Source organism: Pseudophryne corroboree, chromosome 5, assembly GCF_028390025.1.
Source record: "Pseudophryne corroboree isolate aPseCor3 chromosome 5, aPseCor3.hap2, whole genome shotgun sequence".
Lineage (NCBI taxonomy): Eukaryota > Metazoa > Chordata > Amphibia > Anura > Myobatrachidae > Pseudophryne > Pseudophryne corroboree.
Window position 1 is genome coordinate 147,152,437 of NC_086448.1, and position 24,059 is coordinate 147,176,495.

At 46.4% G+C, this 24,059-nt stretch overlaps 2 protein-coding genes across 5 annotated transcripts in view; one reads left to right on the forward strand and one right to left on the reverse strand.

The window, feature by feature from the left end:
- DNAH11 (dynein axonemal heavy chain 11) overlaps positions 1-20,761 on the forward strand; it is a 561,376-nt gene extending 540,615 nt beyond the window's left edge. For all 3 annotated transcript variants that reach the window (XM_063921780.1, XM_063921778.1, XM_063921781.1), the window contains 6 exons: positions 4,315-4,557; positions 6,214-6,396; positions 6,470-6,585; positions 6,698-6,810; positions 18,974-19,114; positions 20,135-20,761. In XM_063921780.1, the coding sequence (XP_063777850.1) occupies positions 4,315-4,557; positions 6,214-6,396; positions 6,470-6,585; positions 6,698-6,810; positions 18,974-19,114; positions 20,135-20,382 (1,044 nt within the window). In that variant the 3' untranslated portion in view covers positions 20,383-20,761. The remainder of the gene's footprint in view (positions 1-4,314; positions 4,558-6,213; positions 6,397-6,469; positions 6,586-6,697; positions 6,811-18,973; positions 19,115-20,134) is intronic.
- CDCA7L (cell division cycle associated 7 like) overlaps positions 20,062-24,059 on the reverse strand; it is a 103,569-nt gene continuing 99,571 nt past the window's right edge. For both annotated transcript variants that reach the window (XM_063921783.1, XM_063921782.1), the window contains exon 8: positions 20,062-21,420. In XM_063921783.1, coding sequence (XP_063777853.1) covers positions 21,390-21,420 — 31 coding nt within the window. In that variant the 3' untranslated portion in view covers positions 20,062-21,389. The remainder of the gene's footprint in view (positions 21,421-24,059) is intronic.

Consider the following 24,059-nt stretch of genomic DNA (forward strand, 5'->3'; position numbering starts at 1 on the left):
TGTGTACCCAGCATAACTCGTCCTTATGCTATTACTATATATTTTTTTAAGCCACAAGTCAATGAAACAATCAACAATGGTTGCTGCTGTTTTAATATTATATATAATAATAGTGTACATCTATTATAACTTTTACAATCTTGTAAAACTTTTTAAATTGTAAGCAAAAACTAAAGGTGGGTACACACTGATAGATATATCTGCAGATCAATTGATCGGCAGATATATCTATGGACGGATCGGGCAGTGTGCTGTGCATACACACTGCCCGATCCGTCGGGGACTGATGTCATGAACTGGGCGGGCGTGTACACATGCCCGCCCAGTTCAGCTGTCAATCACCGCCGGCTGCCGCAGCATCTGTACGGGCGGCTGGCTTGTCGCCCGTACACACACAGCGATGCGCCAATATATCGGTGTGCTGCAGGGCCGACGCGATATGTCTGTGAACGATGGAGTTCACAGACATATCGCCCGAACACACTGGCCGACGGACCCGTGATATATCGTCCGTTCAATAGAACGGCCGATATTATCGGCCAGAGTGTACCCACCTTAGAGCTGGGTACAAACTGACAGATCTATCTGCAGTTCAATCGATTGGCAGATATATCTGCCGATGGTGGTTGTTCATACACACAGAAAGATGCGCCAATATACAGTATCTGCAGATATATTGACCATCCACTGTGCTGTACAGCAGATGCAATAGATCTGTGAAATACGTTGTTAACAGACATATTGCTTGTACACACCTGCAGATCAGCAAAAGATATATTGGCCATTCAATTAATTGGCCCATATATCTGTCAGTGCGTACTCAGCTTAAAGGGCCCCATACACTACAACGATATGTCTAAGGCTGAAGTCGGATGTAATTTCCCTTGAACTCCCCTGGGACCTTCCCAGGAGTGATTCCATACGATTTGGTACTTTTGTGCTATTTTTGCATAAGATATATTGCATGCGATTGATGAAGCCGCTATAAATGGCATGCAATATATCGTACGGCATACAATTGTACCATAAGATATATCTGATGGGCTGAATTATGGGGCCCATACACAGTGGCGTAACTAGAAGTTTTTCTCTCCCAAGCCAAAAAATTCTTCGGCGCCCCCCCCAATCCCCCATAATTGGCACTATGAAAGGGACAAACATGCGCGCGCGCCGCCAAAAAGGGTGTGTGGCTTCGTTGGAATGGGCGTGGCTTTGCATAAAGGGGCGTGGTATTGCAGGAAAAGACTTCCTTATACCCCAGTTTTGCAACCTGCACGCCCAGACGTTAGCCACCACTGGAAAGAAAAATAATCCTGATTCATGCCCCTTACATTATTTGTCATTTTTCCTCCTTATAGTAATGCCCAGTATACATTATACCACATACTGCAATGGCCCTTAGACATTATTCCACGCACAATAATGCACATGACACAATATGCACACACCATAATGCCCCCGACACATTATGCCACACACCGTAATGCCTGTGACACATGACGACAGGAATCGCAATGCCCGTTATACATTATGCTACACACTGCAATGCCCCTGATAGATTATAGCACATACAATGCCTGTGACACATTATGACACACACTGCAATGACCCTGAGACATTATACCACATACCACAATGCCCGTGATATAGTATACAACACACCGTAATGTCTGACACATTATGACACATACCGCAATGTCCGTGATACATTATGCCACATACTGCAATGACCCTGAGACATTATACCACATACCATAATGCCCGTGATATAGTATACCATACACCATAATACCTGTGACACATACCGCAATGCCCGTTATACATTATGCCACACTGCAATGCCCCTGAGACATTATACCACATACCACAATGCCCGTGATATAGTATGCCACACACCGTAATGCCTGTGACACATTATGACACACACCGCAATGTCCGTGATACATTATGCCACACACCGTAATGCCCATTACACATTAAGTCCTACAGTAAGGCTTCTAATTACTTTTAAATTACCTGTTCGTTGCCAGGGGTTTCATGCTCTTGGTTCCATGCACGGTGCCAGGGGTTTTCATGCTCAGGGTGTCATGCTCGTTGCCAGGTGTTTCATGCACTGGGTGTCATGCTCGTTGCTAGGGGGTAGTGCTTGTTGCTAGGGCTGTGCTCCCAGTGCCACATATGCCCCCAGTGCCAGATATTCCCCCACGGTGCCAGGTACTCACATGCCCCCAGTGCCAAATATAGCCCCCCCCCCCATGTGCCAGGTACACATATACCCCCCCAGTGCCAGATATTCCCCCACAGTGCCAGGTGCTCACGTGCCCCCAGTGCCAAATATAGCCTCCCCCCCATGTGCCAGGTACACATGCAGTGCCATATATCCCCCTCAGTACCCCCCCAGTGCCCTATATGCCCCCACACTTCCCCCCCAGTGCCATATATACCCCCCAGTGCCATATATGCCCCCTCAGTGCCCCCCACGCCATACATGCCCCCTCGGTGCCATATATGCCCCCTCAGTGTCGTCGTTCCCCCCCCCCTGCTGTGAAGGAGGGACAAGGAGGGCACAGCGCGCGCCTCTCTCATGTCCCTCCTGCATCTCCGTCTCTCTGGTCTAATAAAGGAAGTGCCGGTTCGTGAGCCAATCAGAGCTCACGAACGGCCGCAGGATGGACACGGGAGAGGCGTGCGCGGCGCGCTGTGCCCTCCGTGTCCCTTCTTACAGCAGGGAGTGAGAGGAGACAGCAGATTGACATGCGGACGCTCGTCCGCATGGCAATCTGCTCTAAATCAGTGGCGGCGCCCCCGCAGCCCCTCGCCCCCACGAGGGCTGCGGGGGCAGTAGTTACGCCACTGCCCATACACTTGTGAGATGCCTGGTACAATCCTACGATTTCGACTGCATCTGTGCGATAAATCGCAGGATTGTATGAACATCTTATATACCATGAGACGCGATGCGCGGGCACGCCAGTTGAATCTCGCGTCTCAAGATCTTATGTGCTGCACTTAATATTTATCGGATCGCATGGGCGATCGCATGCTGTTTTTACCACATTCGCACTGCGATCTGTGAGTTATTTAGCTCACTTCCTGGACACTCCCCTCCACCCATTTCTGGTCACTCGATTTCTGTTCGCAAAGGGGCATGCGATAAATCGCATGATTGTATGTGCATCAAATGCACAAAAAAAGCACTTTCGATGCGATTTATCGCACGGGGAGCTTCAAGGGAAATCGGGCCCGATATTGCATTGCATGCAATCGTACAAGTGTATGGCCAGCAGGGCTAGGGGGGATAGGAGTATCTTGAGAATGCCAGTCAAACTTTCCTGTGATACATCACGTGCACAAAAACACACTTTTTCCATCCAATTCCGATTTATCATTAGTGTAGCACCAACGACCTAGGGGCTCCGATCCGATGCTCACGGGGCCGGGCATAGGATCGGATTCGATGTAAAACACATACAATTTAACACTTTTCATAAGATATATCGTCCCGAAAGGCCGAAATCACGTGAAATCATGCAAAATCGTTGTAGTTTATGGGGCCCTTAAATTTGTGCATGTCTCCTACTGAGATGAAGGATTAAAATTGTGGGAAACGATGGCACCCACCAATTATCTTGGAGGCCTATCTTGGAGGCAACTGAAAATACAATTCTGTTGTGGAGCGTCTCGGCACTGCCACTACACGGGTAACAGACAGTAAGGACTGTTCCAGCTCTTACCGTACTAGCCCGTCCTTGTTACTTTCAGCCTACCATTGTGCCGGGACTGTTTTATTCAGCTCACAGAAATCCAAGGTGACTTGTTATATCTAAAACACTTTACAGTAGGTGCTTTATTCCTTACTATACACAGATTTTGAACACTGAAATAACAACAAGTTCAGGGTTTACAGTTATTATAGACAGGCGTTTATACGGGTTGGGTATGGTTGACCGGTGCTGGGGATCCCAGCGGTCAGCATACAGACTGTGGGATATCGGTAGCAGAATGGCGGGGAGCGCAACAGAGCACCTTGCGGGCTCGGTGGTGAGCTGCACTCAGCACAGGTTCTATTCCCACTCTATGGGTGTCGTGGACACCGAGTGGGAATAGTCCCTGCTGGTCGGCATGCAGAGGAATAGGGATGTAGCAGCCGGTATTGTGACCGGCAGTTTTCTAACTACATCCCATTTATACATATAATTACAAAACCTGTGTGACATGAAAGTCAGCAACGCGTTGCTTATAATTTTGCCCATTGTAAAGTGTTTTTACATATCTTTATATTAATGCAGCCATTAATCTGCTTCTTTCTTTAAGCTGGATGGCGAGCTGTCCCTAGCTCCTGGCTTTGTAGCGCCACCAAATCTGGATTACACTGGATACCACGATTATATTGATAAAATGCTGCCAGCAGAAAACCCTGTCTTGTATGGACTGCATTCAAATGCAGAGATAGAATTCCTAACGGTGACATCCGATAACCTGTTCAAGACTATCCTGGAAATGCAACCTAAAGATATGCTGATTGGTGAAGGGTCTGGACTGTCTGCAGAGGAAAAGGTAGGAGATACTGGCATTTGATACTATGTAACAGTGAAAGCCGAGCTGGTGCCTGAAGAGTGGAGGCAGCAATTGTGGGGGCTGAATAAATACCCAGTAGAATGATATTTATCCATGCAGTAAAAGTGAATAATAAAGAAATGGCTATGTGTATGCTCCAGGTGCACTGTACAGAAACCTTTTATTACATAATTTTATTATAATATATGATATTGGCAAAGGAAAAGCTCTAAAAATTAATATTATTCTAGGACATAGATTGGTATTATTAAATAGGCCTATGCTCAGATTCTCTATAGCACAGCTTCTCAAACTCTTTCATCAGGACCCCAAACAGTTCATGTTTTCCAGGTCTCCTCACAAAATCACAAGTGACATAATTAGCTACACCTGTGGATCTTTTAAAATGTGTCAGTGAGTAATGAGTACACCTGTGCACCTGTTAGGTGATCTGGAAAACGTGAACGGTGAGGGGTCCTGAAGGCCGTGTTTGAGAAGCAGTGTTCTATAGGCTTAATATACAAGGCCCTGGCAAACTGTATGCCGGGGAAGTGGTTACCGGATATTAGTTTGAGATGCAGCCACACCACCGGAGTAGCTCTTGGTATTCACAACGGAGTGTGACACAGCCACCTTGGCCGCTTAATAACCGGATCTGAATGACCTCATGACAGCCTTGATCATCTAGTACAGTGGTTCTCAAACTCGGTCCTCAGGACCCCACACAGTGCATGTTTTGCAGGTAACCCAGCAAGTGCACAGGTGTATTAATTACTCACTGACACATTTTAAGAGGTCCACAGGTGGAGCTAATTATTTCACTTGTTATTCTGTGAGGAGACCTGCAAAACATACACTGTGTGGGGTCCTGAGGACCGAGTTTGAGAACCTGTGATCTAGTAGTTTTACAGCACAGATAAGAAAGGGGAAAAAAACAATAGTTTGCTACTGTAAAAATAGTGTGTGGGGTGAAAGCCTGGCTGGGGGAAGACCAGACCAGCAAATTACAGAAGTCATGGGAAATTCTTTTATCATTTATTTGTAAGGTGGCACGAAACCCTGTAGGACCACACAGTGGCATCATTAGGGGGATGCGGGTAGTACCTGGGTGTCCACAGTGACAGGAGCTGGATGCTGCACTGTAACATCACATGCATCACTTGGCTTCTGTCATAGTGAAGGAGGCGGCAGTCAGTCAGTCTCTGGGGACCCCCGGAGTGATAAAAACAGGGACCGGCCATGAGGCTACGCCCCTTTTGCCAGGATATTTACACCGTAGCAAGTGTCACTAAGCATAGTAACGCCCGCATACAAATACAATTCCACATATATCCGTACAGTTACACATTGGAGGCGTTTCTTCGATGCATTTGACAAAATATGTTTTGGGATTTTATTTTTCTTATGTTCCCAACACCAGAATCAAGGATGAATCCTAGTCAGTGAGGTTTAGAGGTTATTGCTGTGCTCTATATGAAAATAGTGATTTTAGGTAGTTTAAAAAAAATAAAAATAAATGTATCTGTTTTTGAAACCTTGATATTGAAGTGCTGAAGCCATCCAAGATGAAAGTAATAAGGGCTAACAGCAATGGTGGTTGGTTATCGTGAAGGACTAATGAGTTTCTTCTGCTGCTGCTCTTTCACCTCAATATAGGTTAAGAATGTCCTTGATGACATTCTGGAGAAGCTGCCAGAAGAATATAATCTGCAGGAGATTATGCAGAAGACAGCAGAGAGAAATCCATACATCCTGGTGTGTTTCCAGGAATGTGAGAGGATGAATGTCCTCATGAAAGAGATCCGGAGATCACTGAAAGAGCTGGACCTAGGACTGAAGGTAAAGTTGCTTTTACAGGAAGCCAACATTCTAATCTGACACTCCCTGACACTGGACTCTTCTTACCCTCCAGGGAGAGCTGACTATTTCCCCAGCTATGGAAGCACTGCAGCTCGCACTGTACTATGACAGTGTTCCTGACTCATGGACAAAGCTGGCTTATCCATCCACATTTGGCTTGGGGCATTGGTGAATATTCTCTCATAATAGCTATTTATAATCTGCTTTACCACTGGATTGTAAAATGAATATATAGAATAGCACTTTCCCAACGTATTAGTAACCTCCGCTAATTTAACAGGATTAATGATCTTCTCTTGCGCTGCCGAGAACTGGATATGTGGACACAAGATCTGGTATTACCAGCGGTGGTCTGGCTCTCTGGATTTTTTAACCCACAGTCCTTTTTGACAGGTAATAAACATCTTCATTTCTCCTAGACCCACAATTTTTTATTTTTTAAAGTGTTCCTAAAATTGTTTGAAGATTATTCTTGGTTGCTAGAATCTGTTATTATGTATGTATCTATTTCATATATACCTAAAGGAGTGTCCTATGATTGTAACAGAATGTGCTAGAATTGTATTATCATGTGCTATGATAAGATTATTTAGGAAGGGGTCGTTTGCATTATTTATATAATGTGCTATTTACAGAAACATAAAACAAACCCCTCCCTCTCAGACATTTGAGGGACCACCACAAACGAGAAAGCACTGGTACACATTTAATTAAGGCATGCCTCCAAGTGTTGCATGCATGCAGATCAATGTGGTAGCAGATGTAGAGAAGTAGAACTTTAATCGGAACATGGGCAGACCGTCCACCTCCTTCACTCAGTCTGTGCAAAGTACTTCACCTGGGAGTATAGTTTCTTAACATCAGTTTTGAAAGAGTGTACAAGGGCAGTTTTAATATACAGTATGCAAAATCAGGTTTGTTCCGCATGATTTAGTAATGGTCCTTTTTAATCCGGTGCTCAAAGCAGAATTCCCACTTCCCCCCTTGGATGGCACATGCGCAGTAGGATTCCCGAGTCATAAGCCCAGGAGTCCTCACAGCGCAAAGGGTATCTCTTACAGGAAGTGCTGTCCTTTTCCTTTCTATTCATGGATACTGCATTAAGAAACCCCCACTATGAATGTTACAAGTGGTAGGACGTGTTTCATATCATAGTCAATGCATGATACATCCCCTCCCTCCAGGGACCATAATCAAGTAGTATTGTAGATCAAAATAGGATTTTAATACCTACCGGTAAATGCTTTTCTCTTAGGGGGTAATTCTGAGTTGATCGCAGCAGGATTTTTGATAGCAGTTGGGCAAAACCATGTGCACTGCAGGGGAGGCAGATATAACATGTGCAGAGAGAGTTAGATTTGGGTGGGTTATTTTGTTTCTGTGCAGGGTAAATACTGGCTGCTTTATTTTGACACTACAATTTAGATTGCAGATTGAACACACCACACCCAAATCTAACTCTCTCTGCACATGTTATATCTGCCTCCCTTGCAGTGCACATGGTTTTGCCCAACTGCAAACAAAAATCCTGCTGCGATCAACTCAGAATTACCCCCTTAGTCCGTAGAGGATGCTGGTGTCACATTACAACCATGGGGTATAGACGGGATCCGCAGGAGACATGGGCACTTTAAGACTTTGAAAGGGTGTGAACTGGCTCCTCCCTCTATGCTCCTCTTCCAGACTCCAGTTATAGGAACTTTGCCCAGGGCGACGGACATTTTGAGGAAAGGATTTATTGTTAAACTAAGGCGAGATTCATACCAGCTCACACCTCAAGCATGCCGCACAATGTGGCATTCAACAGAACACAAGCCAACGGCATGAACAATTGCAGCAACATGCTGACAATAAACGTAACACAACATGTGTGCAACCACAACTAATAACTGCAGCTACAGTACGCAAAGCTGTAATGCCGAGACCCCCCCCCCCGGGCAGCCGCCCAGGACGAGCCCACTTTTCTGGTAGAATGGGCCTTCACCGATTTCGGTAATGGCAATCCTGTCGTGGAATGAGCACGCTGAATCGTACCACAGATCCAGCGCGCAATGGTCTGCTTGGAAGCAGGACACCCAATCTTGTTGGGAACATACAGGACAAACAGAGCCTCTGTTTTCCTAATCTGAGCCGTTCTGGCGACATAAATCTTCAAAGCTCTGACCACATCCAGAGACTTTGACTCAGCGAAAGCGTTAGTAGCCACAGGCACCACAATAGGTTGGTTCATGTGGAAAGAGGAAACAACCTTCGGTAGAAATTGCTGACGTGTCCTCAATTTAGCTCTATCTTCATGGAAGATCAAATAAGGGCTCTTGTGAGACAAGGCCGCTAACTCAGACACCCGCCTTGCAGATGCCAAGGCCAACAGGATGACCACTTTCCAAGTGAGGAACTTCAACTCCACCTTCTGTAAAGGTTCAAACCAATCTGATTGAAGGAACTGCAACACCACATTAAGATCCCATGGTGCCACTGGAGGCACAAATGGAGGTTGTACGTGCAACACGCCTCTCACGAAAGTCTGAACTTCTGGAAGGGAGGCCAATTGTTTCTGAAAGAAAACAGATAAGGCTGAAATCTGTACCTTAATTGAGCCCAATTTTAGGCCCGCATCCACACCTGCTTGTAGAAAATGGAGAAAACTTCCCAGCTGAAACTCTTCCGTAGGAGCCTTCTTGGATTCACACCAAGAAACATATTTTCTCCAAATACGGTGGTAATGTTTAGATGTTACCCCTTTTCTGGCCTGAATAAGTGTGGGAATGACTTCACTGGGAATACCCTTACGGGCTAGGATTTTGTGCTCAACCGCCAAACGTAGCCGTGGTAAGTACTGATACACACACGGCCCCTGTTGTAATGGGAGGCGGTCAAGATCCCACTGGACGGGATCCCGGCGGTTGGAATCCCGACATATTCTCCCTCCGTGGGTGTCCACGACACCCACAGAGGGAGAATATAATAGTGTGCCGAGCGTAGCGAGCCCGCAAGGGGCCGCGTTCCGCTAGCCACCCCTGTCGGGATTGTGTGGTCGGGATTCCGGGGTCTGCATTTCGACCACCGGGATCCCGTCCAGCGGGATTTAGTACTGATCCTGTTGTAACAGGTCCTCGCGCAGAGGAAGAGGCCAGGGATCTCCTATGTGTAATTCCTGAAGATCTGGATACCAAGCCCTCCTTGGCCAGTCTGGGACAATGAGGATCGCCCAAATCTTTGTTCTTCTTATGATCTTTAGAACTTTTGGAATGAGAGGAAGTGGAGGGAATACATACACCGGCTGAAACACCCACGGTGTCACCAGTGCATCCACTGCTATTGCTTGATGGTCTCTCTACCTGGAACAATATCTCTGAAGCTTTTTGTTGAGACGAGATGCCATCATGTCTACTTGAGGAACTCTCCCAAAGACTTGTCACCTCTGCGAAGACTTCTTGGTGGAGTCCCCACTTTCCTGGATGGAGATCGTGTCTGCTGAGGAAGTCTGCTTCCCAGTTGTCCACTCCTGGAATGAAGAGCGCTTGTATGCTTTTCCGCCCAGAGGAAAATCCTTGTGGCTTCTGCCATTGCTGCTCTGCTTTTCATTCCGCCCTGACGGTTTATATACGCTACTGCTGTTACATTGTCCGACTGGATCAGTACGGGTAGATCTTGAAGATGATGTTCCGCTTGCAGAAGGCAGTTGTAAATGGCCCTTAACTCCAGAACGTTTATGTGGAGACAAGTTTCCTGAATTGATCGTCTTCCTTGGAAGTTTTCTCCCAGCGTGACTGCCCCCCAGCCTCAGAGGCTTGCATCCGTGGTTACTAGGATCCTGTTATGGATCCCGAACCTGCGCCCCTCTAGGAGGTGAGAGCTGTGCAGCCACCAAAGGAGTGAGACCCTGGTCTTGGAAGACAGGATTATCCTCCGGTGCATGTGTAGGTGGGACCCGGACCACTTGTCCCACTGGAACACTATGCAATGGAACTTGCCAAACTGAATGGCCTCGTAGGCCGCAACCATCTTCCCCAGCAACCGAATGCATTGATGGATTGACACTCTTGCTGGTTTCAGAACTTGTTTGACCAGACTCTGGCTCTCCAGAGCCTTTTCCACTGGAAGAAAAACTCTGAAGTTCTGTGTCCAGTATCATTCCCAAAAACGACAATCGCATTGTTGGAAGCAACTGCGACTTTGGCAAGTTTAGGAGCCAACCATGTTGTTGAAGAATTGTCAGGGAGAGTGCAATGTTTCGCACCAACTGGTCCCTGGATCTCGCCTTTATCAGGAGATCGTCCAAGTAAGGGATAATAGTGACTCCTTGTTTGCGAAGGAGGACCATCATTTCCGCCATCACCTTGGTGAAAATCCTCGGATTTAGCTATATATGTATATATATATATATATATATATATATATATTTACGCACCTTAAGTAAAGATTTTACTGAGTCGTGCAAGTGTCTGTCCTTTGGCTATTGTGGCATAAATCTACCACAGATTCAGTTGGTTTGTAGGTTTCCACTCCGGAAGCCGGGTCAGTCCCAGATCCTATGTTAAGCATTGGCAATTCAAATTGACTCCGCTCGACAGGAGCGGTAAGAGCGGAGTCTCGGAAGTTACTCCACCAGCTCTAACGAAGGAGTCTCAGTCTTTCCAAAGGTCCAATTTCCCTTTGGGTACCAGGGTGTTAATTTAACTGGTCTTATAATTTAATGCAGTCTGACAATTCTATGTCAAACCTCACAGCGATAACTACGAGTGAGAAGGGTACATTAGACCAGCAGTCAGATAGTGCGGGGTTTTGACAACCATACATTGCTAATGACCAGTGAGTCAATGTCTCATATTTACAGAGACTAAGGAGACTCTAACATCTAATCCGTCGAATTTAATCAACGACAGATCTTCAATCAGTTTCTTATTTAGAATATCTAACTAAGATTTAAGTCTATTTACCCGTTTCCACATCTAAATGGGAGAATCCACCATTGGTGAATTCGTCTGTGTCAAACATTATAAAGACCCAAGATACATGTGGGTCACTAGGCGCTCTATGTATGGAAACAATGACGATCACGTTAGACTTATCGTTAATAAGAAGCTGCAGAGTATCTCTGTAAAGCTTCTGCTGACGCCTGTTACCTCGATTCTCGCTTTTTATCGTCGCTAGTTTCAGCACGACAAGGCCAGAAGTTGTTTGGTACTAAATTTGATATTCAGGCCAAGGCGGGGGGGGGGGGGGGGGGGGGTGTAAAGTCTAGCCATTGCCGCCTCCGGTATCAAAACGGAAATACTTTGGTCCGGCGTTTAAAGTCTTTAGACTTCAGTCTTTTCAAGGCTGTGGTACAAAAACAGTCACGACTTGTAACGCCAGGGCGCTAAAGTCAACAAGCCAGTGGCTTGACGGCCTCTTAGGCCATCTCGAATTTCCAATTGTGGAAGCGCGCCTTTACACGTTACATTTGCCGGGTTTCCAGACATCCACTCATGGATGTATCCGCTATTTAAAGGTTAAAAGACAAGACTGCCTCTGTCGGACGAAATTAGGCGTTTTGGCAGGTTGCCATTCAGTCTCTGCTGGTTTCAGCTGTTTTTATTTCCAGGCCTGGTACACCAACAGAGTCAGGGTTACTTATTCCCTCTGTTTGGGGTACCGAAGCCGGAGGGCTCCGTCGCAGTCTCAATCAGCAAGTCACTTACTACAGTTTGAAAATGGATTTCTGCGGTTAGTATTTGCATATTTGGAGCCACAAGATTGCATGATTGCGCTTGATCTTCAGAATGCGTATTTACCCATTCCGGTTTGGTCACCGCATCACAGGTTCTTGCGTTTTGCAATACGCCACAACCATTAACCGTTTCAGGTTCTACCGTTTGGCCTCTTGTCAGCGCCTCGGGTATTCACCAAAGTGATGTTGGTGATGATAGCTCATCTCAGAGCCCTGGCAGTGACAATCGTTCCATACTTAGACGATCTGCTCATAAGAACTCTGTCTCAACAGAGGTTCCTCTTACTTGCGCTACTAACGTACACCACGGTTGCAGTGTCAAGTTCAAAAACAATCGCATCTAATACCGTCTGAACGACTTCAATTCCTAGGTATGCGTATAGATACGGTAAATCAAAGAGATTTACCTACTACACCAGAAAGAACAGATTATACCATCTAGTACAATTAGTGCAAAAGCCACGCACACTAGTGGTACATTGGTGTATTCGCCTATTAGGAACAATGATGTGTTTTCGAAGCGCTTTAGTTCGCCGGGTTTCACTCGCGTTTCCCACAGGGGGGCGAGGGTGTCTATACTCTGGGCGAGAGTCTCAGAGGTTGAGGAGTTGTAGTTAAAAAGGTCAGCGACAGGGGTTCTACAACGGATCACGACAGATTGCTGTCTATAAATGTCCTGGAACTCCGTGCAATTTACAATGCACTACATGCTTCGCTTTCAGTCTGTCCAAGTGCAGTCAGACAACGCAACGTGAGTTGCATACACAACATCCAGGGAGGACCGAGAAGCCCCGCATGGCAATGCGGGAGGTAGCTCGAATCCTCAATTGCCCAGAATACCACAAGGTGATATTGTCGACGGGGTTCATTCCGGGAGTGGACATCTGTTAGACAGATGATATTAGCAGTCGGGATTTTCATCCAGAAAACTGGGCATTAAATCCAGAGGTGTTTCACATGTGGGTCCACAGGTGGGGTTACCTTCAGGTGTACATGATGGCATCCGCCACAATTACAAACGCTCAGTATGTGTACAGAACGACAGGTCACAAGGGCAGTGGCGGTGGAGGCTCTCACATTCGCGTGGTCGTACAGCCTCGTGTATCTGGTTCCACCGTTTTCCGCTGCTCTCTCCGTTGCTAAAACGGATCATAAGACAGTTCGTCACAGTCATACTAGTGATATCTCATGGGTTTCGGAGAGCTTGCTTCTCGAATCTCCAAGGAATACTCGCACACGATCCTTGCCCGCTCATACTACGTCCAACCTGTTACAACAGGGACCGTTCTTTTACCCCTATTTACCTATGTACCGCGGTTGCGGTTGACGGGGTGGTGGTTGAGACCGCCCTCTTAAGACAAGAGATAGGGCATTACAGTATCGGTTATACCAACCATGTTATGAGCTAGGAAGCCGGTTACGGCAGCTCATTATTACAGAATTTGGTGTGCCTATATTATTGCAGAATTTGGTGTGCCTATATAGGTTGGTGTGAAGCTCGGAAGTTTCCGACATCATCTTTCAAGTTACCCGTATTCTGTTATTTTACAGACGGGGTGGGATGGAGAACTGCGTTTATCTACACTGAGGGTGCAGGTATCTGTGTTGTCAATTTATTTTCAAAGACGTTTGATTCTATTGCGTCGGTACACACCTTTCTACAAGGTGTCATCAGATTGCAGCCTCCATTTATCCCACCTACAGAGCCATACGACTTGAAGCTGGGTTCAGATTTCTTACAGTTTTCATATTTTGAACCCTTACAACAAATGGGGATTAAGTTTATCACTTGGAAAACGTTTTTTCTTCTAGCCTTAGCTTCGGCAAGGGTTTTGTTTTCAAATTTGGGTGCCTTGTATTCCAAGCCACCGTATTTGGGTTTCCTCATGACAGAGCGGAACTTCGGACGAATTCCGATTTCTTATTTTTCACATCAATAAACCAATAGTGTTTCCTGTGTTGACAGCACATTCTAGAATTCTGAATGTGGTACGCGCATTACGCGTTTATATGTCCCGAACGTCTACAGTTCGTAATACGGATACGTTGTTTGTTCTCTATGATGCTGCCAACTGGGGTTAGCCAGTTTCTCAGCAGACATTATCCAGTTGGATAAAACTGACTACACGTCAGGCTTACCTTAAGGCTAAGTTACAGTCGCCTACGTCAGTAATAGCTCATCCCACAGGTTCTGTGGGAATGTCATGACCAGCTGGTCGTGGAGTTTCTACGACGCGGCTACATAGTCTTCAGTGCACACGTTTGTGCGCGTTTACAAGTTTTGAAACGTTTGCGGCATCAGCATCTAGCTTTGGCCGCCTACTGTTACAGGTGTCAAACAGCTCTCCCGCCCACGGGGGAAGCTTTGGTACGTCCCAAGAGTACTCCAGTGACCCCTAGTGGATGAAAAAGAAAATAGGATTTTGGTACTTACCCGGTAAATCCTTTTCTTTGAATCCATAGGGGGCACTGGACGCCCACCCAGAGCAGTTTTACCTGGGTTGTATTAAGCTCAGAGGAGCTTATGGTACCACATTTTCACCGATTGGTTCAAATTATAAAGGTCTATCGGTTATGGTGTCAACTGTTTAGTTGACAGTAACGTTATGTGTCAACTTTGTTGTTGTCCGTTATGTTATAGGAATTCTCCATTGTCAACCTCTCTATAGTTCCTGGTCGCTCAGTAAAAAACACTGAGGTCGTACACTGAGGTACTCTGGGATATGGAGGGGTGGAGAGTTCTAAATTTAAATATTCAGTGCCTTTGTTTCTGCTAAGCCGTCCATATCCCAAGAGTACTCCAGTGCCCCCTATGGATTTAAAGAAAAGGATTTACCTGGTAAGTACCAAAATCCTATTTTCCCAACGGGTCACAATCATGTGGAAGACTTCTGGGTGAAGTCCCCACTTCCCCAGGTGGAGGTCGTGTCTGCTGAGGAAATCTGCTTCCCAGTTGTCCACTCCCGGAATGAACACTGCTGACAGGCTATCACATGATTTTCCGCCCAGCGAAGAATCCTTGCAACTTCTGTCATTGCCCTCCTGCTTCTTGTGCCGCCCTGTCTGTTTACGTGGGCGACTGCCGTGATGTTGTCCGACTGGATCAGCACCGGCTGACCTTGAAGCAGAGGTCTTGCTAGGCTTAGAGCATTGTAGATGGCCCTTAGCTCCAGGATATTTATGTGAAGTGATGTCTCCAGGCTTGGCCACAAACCCTGGAAATTTCTTCCCTGTGTGACTGCTCCCCAGCCTCTCAGGCTGGCATCCGTGGTCACCAGGACCCAGTCCTGAATGCCGAATCTGCGGCCCTCTAGAAGATGAGCACTCTGCAACCACCACAGGAGAGACACCCTTGTCCTTGGTGACAAGATTATACGCTGATGCATCTGAAGATGCGACCCGGACCATTTGTCTAGCAGATCCCACTGGAAGGTTCTTGCGTGGAATCTGCCGAATGGGATTGCTTCGTAAGAAGCCACCATCTTTCCCAGGACCCTTGTGCATTGATGCACTGGGACTTGGCCTGGCTTTAGGAGATTTCTGACTAGTTCGGATAACTCCCTGGCTTTCTCCTCCGGGAGAAACACCTTTTTCTGGACTGTGTCCAGGATCATCCCTAGGAATAGAAGTCGTGTCGTCGGGATCAGCTGCGATTTTGGAATATTGAGAATCCAACCGTGCTGGCGCAGCACTATCTGAGATAGTGCTACTCCGACTTCCAACTGTTCCCTGGATCTTGCCCTTATCAGGAGATCGTCCAAGTAAGGGATAACTAAAACTCCCTTCCTTCGAAGGAGTATCATCATTTCGGCCATTACCTTGGTAAAGACCCGGGGTGCCGTGGACAATCCAAACGGCAGCGTCTGAAACTTATAGTGACAGTTCTGTACCACATACCTGAGGTACCCTTGGTGAGAAGGGTAAATTGGGACATGTAGGTAAGCATCCTTGATGTCCAGAGACACCATATAGTCCCCTTCTTCCAGGTTTGCAATCACTGCTCTGAGTGACTCCATCTTGAATTTGAACCTTTGTATATAAGTGTTCAAGGATTTTAGGTTTAAAATTGGTCTCACCGAGCCGTCCGGCTTCGGTACCACAAATAGTGTGGAATAGTACCCCTTTCCCTGTTGTAGGAGGGGTACCTTGATTATCACCTGCTGGGAATACAGCTTGTGAATGGCTTCCAATACTGCCTCCCTGTCTGAGGGAGACGTCGGTAAAGCAGACTTTAGAAAACGGCGAGGGGGAGACGTCTCGAATTCCAATTTGTACCCCTGAGATACCACCTGAAGGATCCAGGGTTCCACTTGCGAGTGAGCCCACTGCGCACTGAACTTCTTGAGACGGGCCCCCACCGTGCCTGAGTCCGCTTGTAAAGCCCCAGCGTCATGCTGAGGACTTTGCGGAGGCGGGAGAGGGCTTTTGTTCCTGGGAACTGGCTGTTTGTTGCAGCCTTTTTCCTCTCCCTCTGCCACGGGGCAGAAATGAGGCGTCTTTTGCCCGCTTGCCTTTATGGGGCCGAAAGGACTGCGCCTGATAATATGGCGTCTTCTTAGGTTGAGAAGCTACCTGGGGTAAAAATGTGGATTTTCCAGCAGTTGCCGTGGCTACCAGGTCAGATAGACCTACCCCAAATAACTCCTCCCCCTTATAAGGCAATACTTCCATGTGCCTTTTAGAATCCGCATCACCTGACCACTGCCGCGTCCATAAACCTCTTCTTGCAGAAATGGACAGCGCGCTAACTCTTGATGCCAGTCGGCAAATATCCCTCTGTGCATCACGCATATATAGAAATGCATCCTTCAAATGCTCTATAGTCCGTAATATACTGTCCCTATCTAGGGTATCAATATTTTCAGTCAGGGAATCCGACCACGCCAGGCCCGCACTGCACATCCAGGCTGAGGCGATAGCTGGTCGCAGTATAACACCCGTGTGAGAGTATATACATTTTAGGATATTCTCCAGTTTTCTATCGGCAGGTTCCTTTAGGGCGGCCGTATCAGGAGAGGGTAGTGCTACCTGTTTAGACAAGCGTGTGAGCGCTTTATCCACCCTAGGGGGTGTTTCCCAACGTGCCCTATCCTCTGGCGGGAAAGGGTACGATGCCAATAACCTTTTAGGAATTATCAGTTTTTTTATCGGGGGAAACCCACGCCTCATCACACACTTCATTTAATTCCTCGGATACAGGAAAAACTACAGGCAGTTTTTTCTCACCAAACATAATACCCTTTTTAGTGGTACTTGTATTATCAGATATATGCAATACATTTTTTTATTGCTTCAATCATGTAACGTGTGGCCCTAGTGGAAGTCACGTTTGTCTCCTCATCATCGACACTGGAGTCAGAATCTGTGTCTGCCATTTGAGGTAACGGGCGTTTTAAAGCCCCTGATGGCGTTTGAGACCCCTGGACAGGCACAAGCTGAGTAGCCGGCTGTCTCATGTCGTCAACTGTCTGTCGTAAGGAGCTGACACTGTCACGCAATTCCTTCCACAAGCTCATCCACTCAAGTGTCAACTCCCTAGGGGGTGACAACTGTATAATAGGCAATTGCTCCGCCTCCATCTCATTTTCCTCCTCAAACATGTCGACACAATCGTACCGACACACCGCACACACACAAGGAATGCTCTGATAGAGGACAGGACCCCACTAGCCCTTTGGGGAGACAGAGGGAGAGTATGCCAGCACACACCAGAGCGCTATATATATATATATATATATATATATATATATATATATATATATATACAGGAATACCACAATAAAGTGTGCTTTTCCCTTTATAGCTGCTGTTAGTATAAAACTGCGCCAAATTAGTGCCCCCCCCCCCCCTCCCTCTCTTTTTTACCCTTTTCTGTAGTGCAGGACTGCAGGGGAGAGTCAGGGAGACGTCCTTCCAGCGGAGCTGTGATGGAAAATGGCGCCCGTGTGCTGAGGAGATAGGCTCCGCCCCCTTCTCGGCAGCCTTTTCTCCCACTTTTTAGGGGAGTTCTGGCAGGGGTTAAAATACACCCATATAGACTTGGGGGTTATATGTGGTGTATTTATGCCAGCCAAGGTGTTTTACATTGCTGCTCAGGGCGCCCCCCCCTAGCGCCCTGCACCCTCAGTGACCGGAGTGTGAAGTGTGCCTGAGTAACAATGGCGCACAGCTGCAGTGCTGTGCGCTACCTTGTTGAAGACTGATGTCTTCTGCCGACGATTTTTCCGGACCTTTTCTTGCTTCTGGCTCTGTAAGGGGGCCGGCGGCGCGGCTCTGGGACCGAGCTCCGAGGCTGGTCCTGTGTTCGGTCCCTCTGGAGCTAATGGTGTCCAGTAGCCTAAGAAGCCCAATCCACTCTGCACGCAGGTGAGTTCGCTTCTTCTCCCCTTAGTCCCTCGATGCAGTGAGCCTGTTGCCAGCAGGTCTCACTGAAAATAAAAAACCTAAAACTAAACTTTTCACTAAGAAGCTCAGGAGAGCCCCTAGTGTGCACCCTTCTCGGCCGGGCACAAAAATCTGAGGCTTGGAGGAGGGTCATAGGGGGAGGAGCCAGTGCACACCAGGTAGTCCTAAAGCTTTTACGTTTGTGCCCAGTCTCCTGCGGAGCCGCTATTCCCAATGGTCCTTACGGAGTTCCCAGCATCCACTAGGACGTCAGAGAAATAAGATTTCCTTTTGTGAAGCCAGCACCAGGGCAAACTGTATGTAAAAAACACTGAAAGCCCCAGAGCTTACCACACAGCATGTGAATTTTTCAGTGGTTCATATTAACCATTTTGAACTATGTGGTCATCTAGATTTTAACTGGTAATATGCATCTACATTTTTTTGTTTGTGTCTCAGCAATTATGCAGAGCATGGCTCGGAAGAATGAATGGCCTTTGGATAAAATGTGTTTAACCATTGATGTGACAAAGAAGATGAAAGATGACTTTGGACACCCCCCACGTGAGGGAGCATATATCCACGGACTGTTTATGGAAGGTAAAAACATTTCCACTCAGAGGGTACCTATCCACTAATGCAGAGGTTCTCAAACTCGGTCCTCGGGAGCCCACAGTGTGCATGTTTTGCAGGTAACCCAGCAGGTGCACAGGTGTATTAATTACTCACTGACACATTTTAAAAGGTCCACAGGTGGAGCTAATTATTTCACTTGCGATTCTGTGAGGAGACCTGCAAAACATGCACTGTGTGGGGTCCTGAGGACCGAGTTTGAGAACCTCTGCACTAATGCATGTGTCACACACATATACACACACACGCTGGGTACTCACAGGGTACCTAACACGTGTCATACACACATCCTGGGCACTCAGGGTGTACCCACCCACTAACGCATGTTTAACAAACTCATCCTTGGTCCCCTATCACACTGAAACAAGGACCCAGAATAAGCCCAGGTCATGTGTCTGGGAATCAGGTGTGTGACCCTGGCCATGACCAGAGGTTTTCCCGAGTCTGAAAGGGTGCTTCTAGGTTATGTTAAAAAAAAGCTCAGTGAGGGGTATAACTAATGGGCCCTACACACAGCGCGATCCGCCGCCGCCGAGCTGCCCGACGGCAGATACGGGCGACTCGCCGGCGGGAGTGAGGTTTCTTCACTCCCACCGTCACCCGGCTTTATAGCAGTGCAGGCAAATATGGACAAGATCGTCCATATTGGCCTGCATGCACAAGCGACGGGGCACCTGTGATGAACGAGCTCGGGGCCGCGCATCGTTCATCGCTGGTGCCTCCACACTGAAAGATATGAACGAGATCATTCATATCTTTCATTACTATCGCGCAGTGTGTAGGGCCCTTAAAGGATTAGTCATCAATGCTGAATAGCAGAACCCCCCCCCCCCTCCCCCTCAACCCATAATCACTGCGGTATTTCTAGGTTTTCTGAATATCAGCCGGAGATACTCACTAGACAGAGGTCTAAATGGTTTTCAAATGAACTTTAATTCTGTAAAGGTAACGTACAGACCATCATACAGCATTTCTGTCTCTCCCCAGGTGCCAGGTGGGACATTCAGACAGGTGTGATATCAGAGGCACGTCTCAAAGAGCTGACCCCTTCTATGCCTGTCATTTACGTCAGAGCCATTCCAGTGGACAAACAAGAGCTGAAGAATGTATACGAATGTCCTGTATACAAAACAAAGATCAGAGGTCCTACTTACGTTTGGACATTTAACCTGAAATCCAAGGAGAAGCCAGCTAAATGGGTTCTTGCAGGCGTGGCCTTGTTACTGACGGTTTAGCTCTTGACCACAGAATCAGCAATATTAAATGAACTACCCAGCACGTGGCTTGGTGGTGGTTTTGGAAACTACCCATTTTCAGTTTTTTATAAGCCTCAGTTTAACTAATGTGAACAGAACTCTGCTGATTTCTGGCCTGCATAACATGTCATTGTCACCAAGCACTACCTCCATATAAAATTATAGAAATATAAAAAATAAAAAAAAAAACCTTCTAAAAATTATAAGTAAAGCATTTACAAGTCAACATATTCAAGGTTATATAGCAGCTAAGATACAAAAAAGACATTAATTGCAGTAGCACTGATAATGCACAAAGCTCTATGTAATTATCATCAACAGAAAAAAGTGGTATTTAAAAATAAAAACTTTTTTTTTTTTTTTTTTTTATAAAAAAATTAGACATTCATTAAGCTCCAGGATTTTAAAGAAGGTGATATATAGAACAACAATATTTCCCTCTTGTATTAAAATACTCATTTTTAAGGAAGGGGGGGGGGGGGGGTTTGGAGGAGAGAGAGGGTCCAATTATGTGTTGGACAGATTAACCCAGCGAATCCACCTGACACTACCACACTTTACAGCAATGTTGCTCAAAAGTGACTTTTGAGCGAAGTGGCCTGCCATTGCTTAAATGTCACGGAAAATCGCCCCCTTCACCAACAATTGAATTCCCCCTTCCTATGAAAATTTAGGCATAGCCCCTTATCTCTGCTTGAATTTATATGGAAGTCATGGCAAATGCCCTAATACGATATAGAGAGTTTTCTACTATACCATCTGGCAACATAAATATCCTGAAATAATGACCATATTGACTAAGTTCGGATCATTCTGCTTATGAATGAGCCCCATTGGGGGAACTTAATTATTAGGATACAGCTGGTGATAAAATGTTGGAATATGTATTCTCTCTGCCTGCGCAGAGTACACATGCTATCAAATGTCTGGTTACGCGATTAAGCCATTATCCCATGAAAATTCAAGCTCTTTTCTTCTAGTCAGATTCAGTCGTCTTCCGCCAATCGTTTTTGTAAGCTAAAAAAAAAAAGAAGAAAAAAAAGAAAAAAATATAAATTCTCATACACTGCAAAGCAAATGGTTGTAATTAACTTTTCACTTCTGTACAAAATGTAAGTAAATGGTCCACTGTATCAGAGCATTTCTATAATGTGAAATATTTATACTTTTGTATTATACAAAATAGAATATATTGAGAAATGATTTGAAACAATTATGTATTCACTACAAAAAAGCACTTTTCAATAAATAGAGCTTTTTTTTTAATGAAAAAACTGTATTCCAAACATTTATATTCTTTTAAAGTTCAATTATAAATCTCTGTCCCTCACCCCATAATTTTACTTTAGAAGGAACGGATTCAATGAGTGTACAGTGCATTTTTGGGCATTGGTTGCTATTGTAAATTGGAAGCATTAAGACCATTATAACCAGGATAAGTGCCACACTTCAGCAATGTGTCCTCCACGCCAGAAATAACTTTAGTTTCCTTCTGAACTTTTATACCCAACAGAAATTTAGATTTTTTGTCATTGACAAGCGACATTTGGTAGCATGTTATAAATATTAGTCATTTTATAGTGGAAAGTGCAAATTCTTAAAAAGGTGCTTTTAAGCAACTTTAGTAACGAGTCATGGGTACGGCATAGGAGCCAGCCTAGCATTTACCATGCGTACACAGATCCTCACTGTGGGAGTGAGGGAGAATAGCGGTGGGCAAAAGGGGAGGGGCAGGTACAGCTTTCACCTTTAGGGAAAACATTCATTCATGTATGATCACCTCGCAGACAGGGTTTGTTGGCCTGTGTAGAGATGGGGATTTTTCATGGCGAGCCAGATTTGTGGAAGGCGGGCCTCAGTAATGTTACATGGAAGTTGGCATTTGGATTTTGTTGAGGACTAAGGGGTAGAATTAGCAATGTAATTTCTCTCACGTCCTAGAGGATACTGTGGTACACATTAGTACCATGGGGTATAGACAGGTCCCTTGGGAGCCATGGGCACTTTAAGAGTTTAATAGTGTGGGCTGGCTCCTCCCTCTATGCCCCTCCTACCAGACTCCGTTTAGAAAATGTGCCCGGTGGAGCCGGTCACAGCTTGGGGAGCTCCTAGGAGGTTTTCTAGTTTTGTTTTTTCTAAGAGTTAGGTACAGGAAGGCTGCTGGCAACAGCCTCCCTGCTTCGTGGGACAGAGGGGGAGGGGGAGACCAACTCTAGAAGTTAATGGCTCTCTATCTCCACTGACAGCCCGGGTATCAGTTCATCAGTGCATTCGCCTTCTGGGGAAGATGATTTCCTCCTATGAGGCTCTACAGTACGGAATATTTCATGCACGGTCCTTCCAACTGGATCTCCTGGACAAATGGTCAGGATCTCATTTTCACATGCACCAGAGGATTCATCTGTCACCGAAAGCCAGAATCTCGCTCCTCTGGTGGCTGCAAACCTCTCACCTACTAGAGGGCCGCAGGTTCGGGATTCAGAATTGGATCCTCCTAAATACGGATGCAGGTCTCAGAGGTTGGGGAGCAGTCACCCAAGGGGAAAACTTCCAAGGAAGGTGGTCAAGTCTGGAATCCAACCTTCCGATAAACATTCTGGAACTAGGGGCCGGGTACAACGGTCTTCTAGAAGCGGCACATCTTCTGAAAGATCAGGTCATTCAGGTTCAGTCGGACAATGTAACGACTGTGGCCTACATAAACCGACAAGGCGGAACAAAGCGCAGAGCTGCAATGTCAGAGGTAACAAGAATCATCCTCTGGGCGGAAAAGCATGCAGTGGCGCTGTCAGCAATCTTCATTCCGGGTGTGGATAACTGGGAAGCGGACTTCCTCAGCAGACACGTTCTCCATCCAGTAGAGTGGAGCCTCCATCCAGAAGTGTTCGCACAGGTGACAAGTCTTTGGGACATACCTCAAATAGACATGATGGCCTCCCGCCTCATCAAGAAGCTTCAGAGGTACTGTTCCAGGTCGGGAGACCCAGAAGCAGTGGCGGTGGACGCCCTGGTAACTCCCTGGGTGTTCCAGTCAGTGTACGTGTTCCCTCCAACTCCACTCATCCCAAGGATTCTCAAACTAATCAAAAGAACAAGAGTTCAGACGATCCTCATTGCTCCAGACTGGCCAAGAAGGGCTTGGTACGTGGATCTTCTGGAGTTACTGCTGGAAGATCCGAGGCCTCTTACTCTTCGGGAGGACCTTCTGCAACAGGGGCCATTCGTTTATCAAGACTTACCACGGTTACGTTTGACGGCATGGAGGTTGAGCGCCAGATCTTATCTCGGAAGGGCATTCCGAACAAAGTTTTTCCTACCCTGATACAGGCTAGGAAGGGAGTAATGTCTAAATACTACCATCGAATTTGGAAAAAGCACGTGTCTTGGTGTGAATCCAAGAAGTTTCCTACGGTGGAGTTTCAACTAGGGTGGTTTCTCCTCTTTCTACAAGCAGGTGTGGATGTGGGCCTGCGTTTGGGCTCCATAAAAGTCCAGATTTCAGCCTTGTCCATTTTCTTCCAGAAACAACTGGCGGTCCTCCCGGAGGTTCAGATTTTCTTGAAAGGGGTTTTTGCACATCCAGCCTCCCTTTGTGCCTCCTACGGCACCTTGGGATCCTAATGTGGTGCTGCAGTTCCTACAGTCGTATTGGTTTG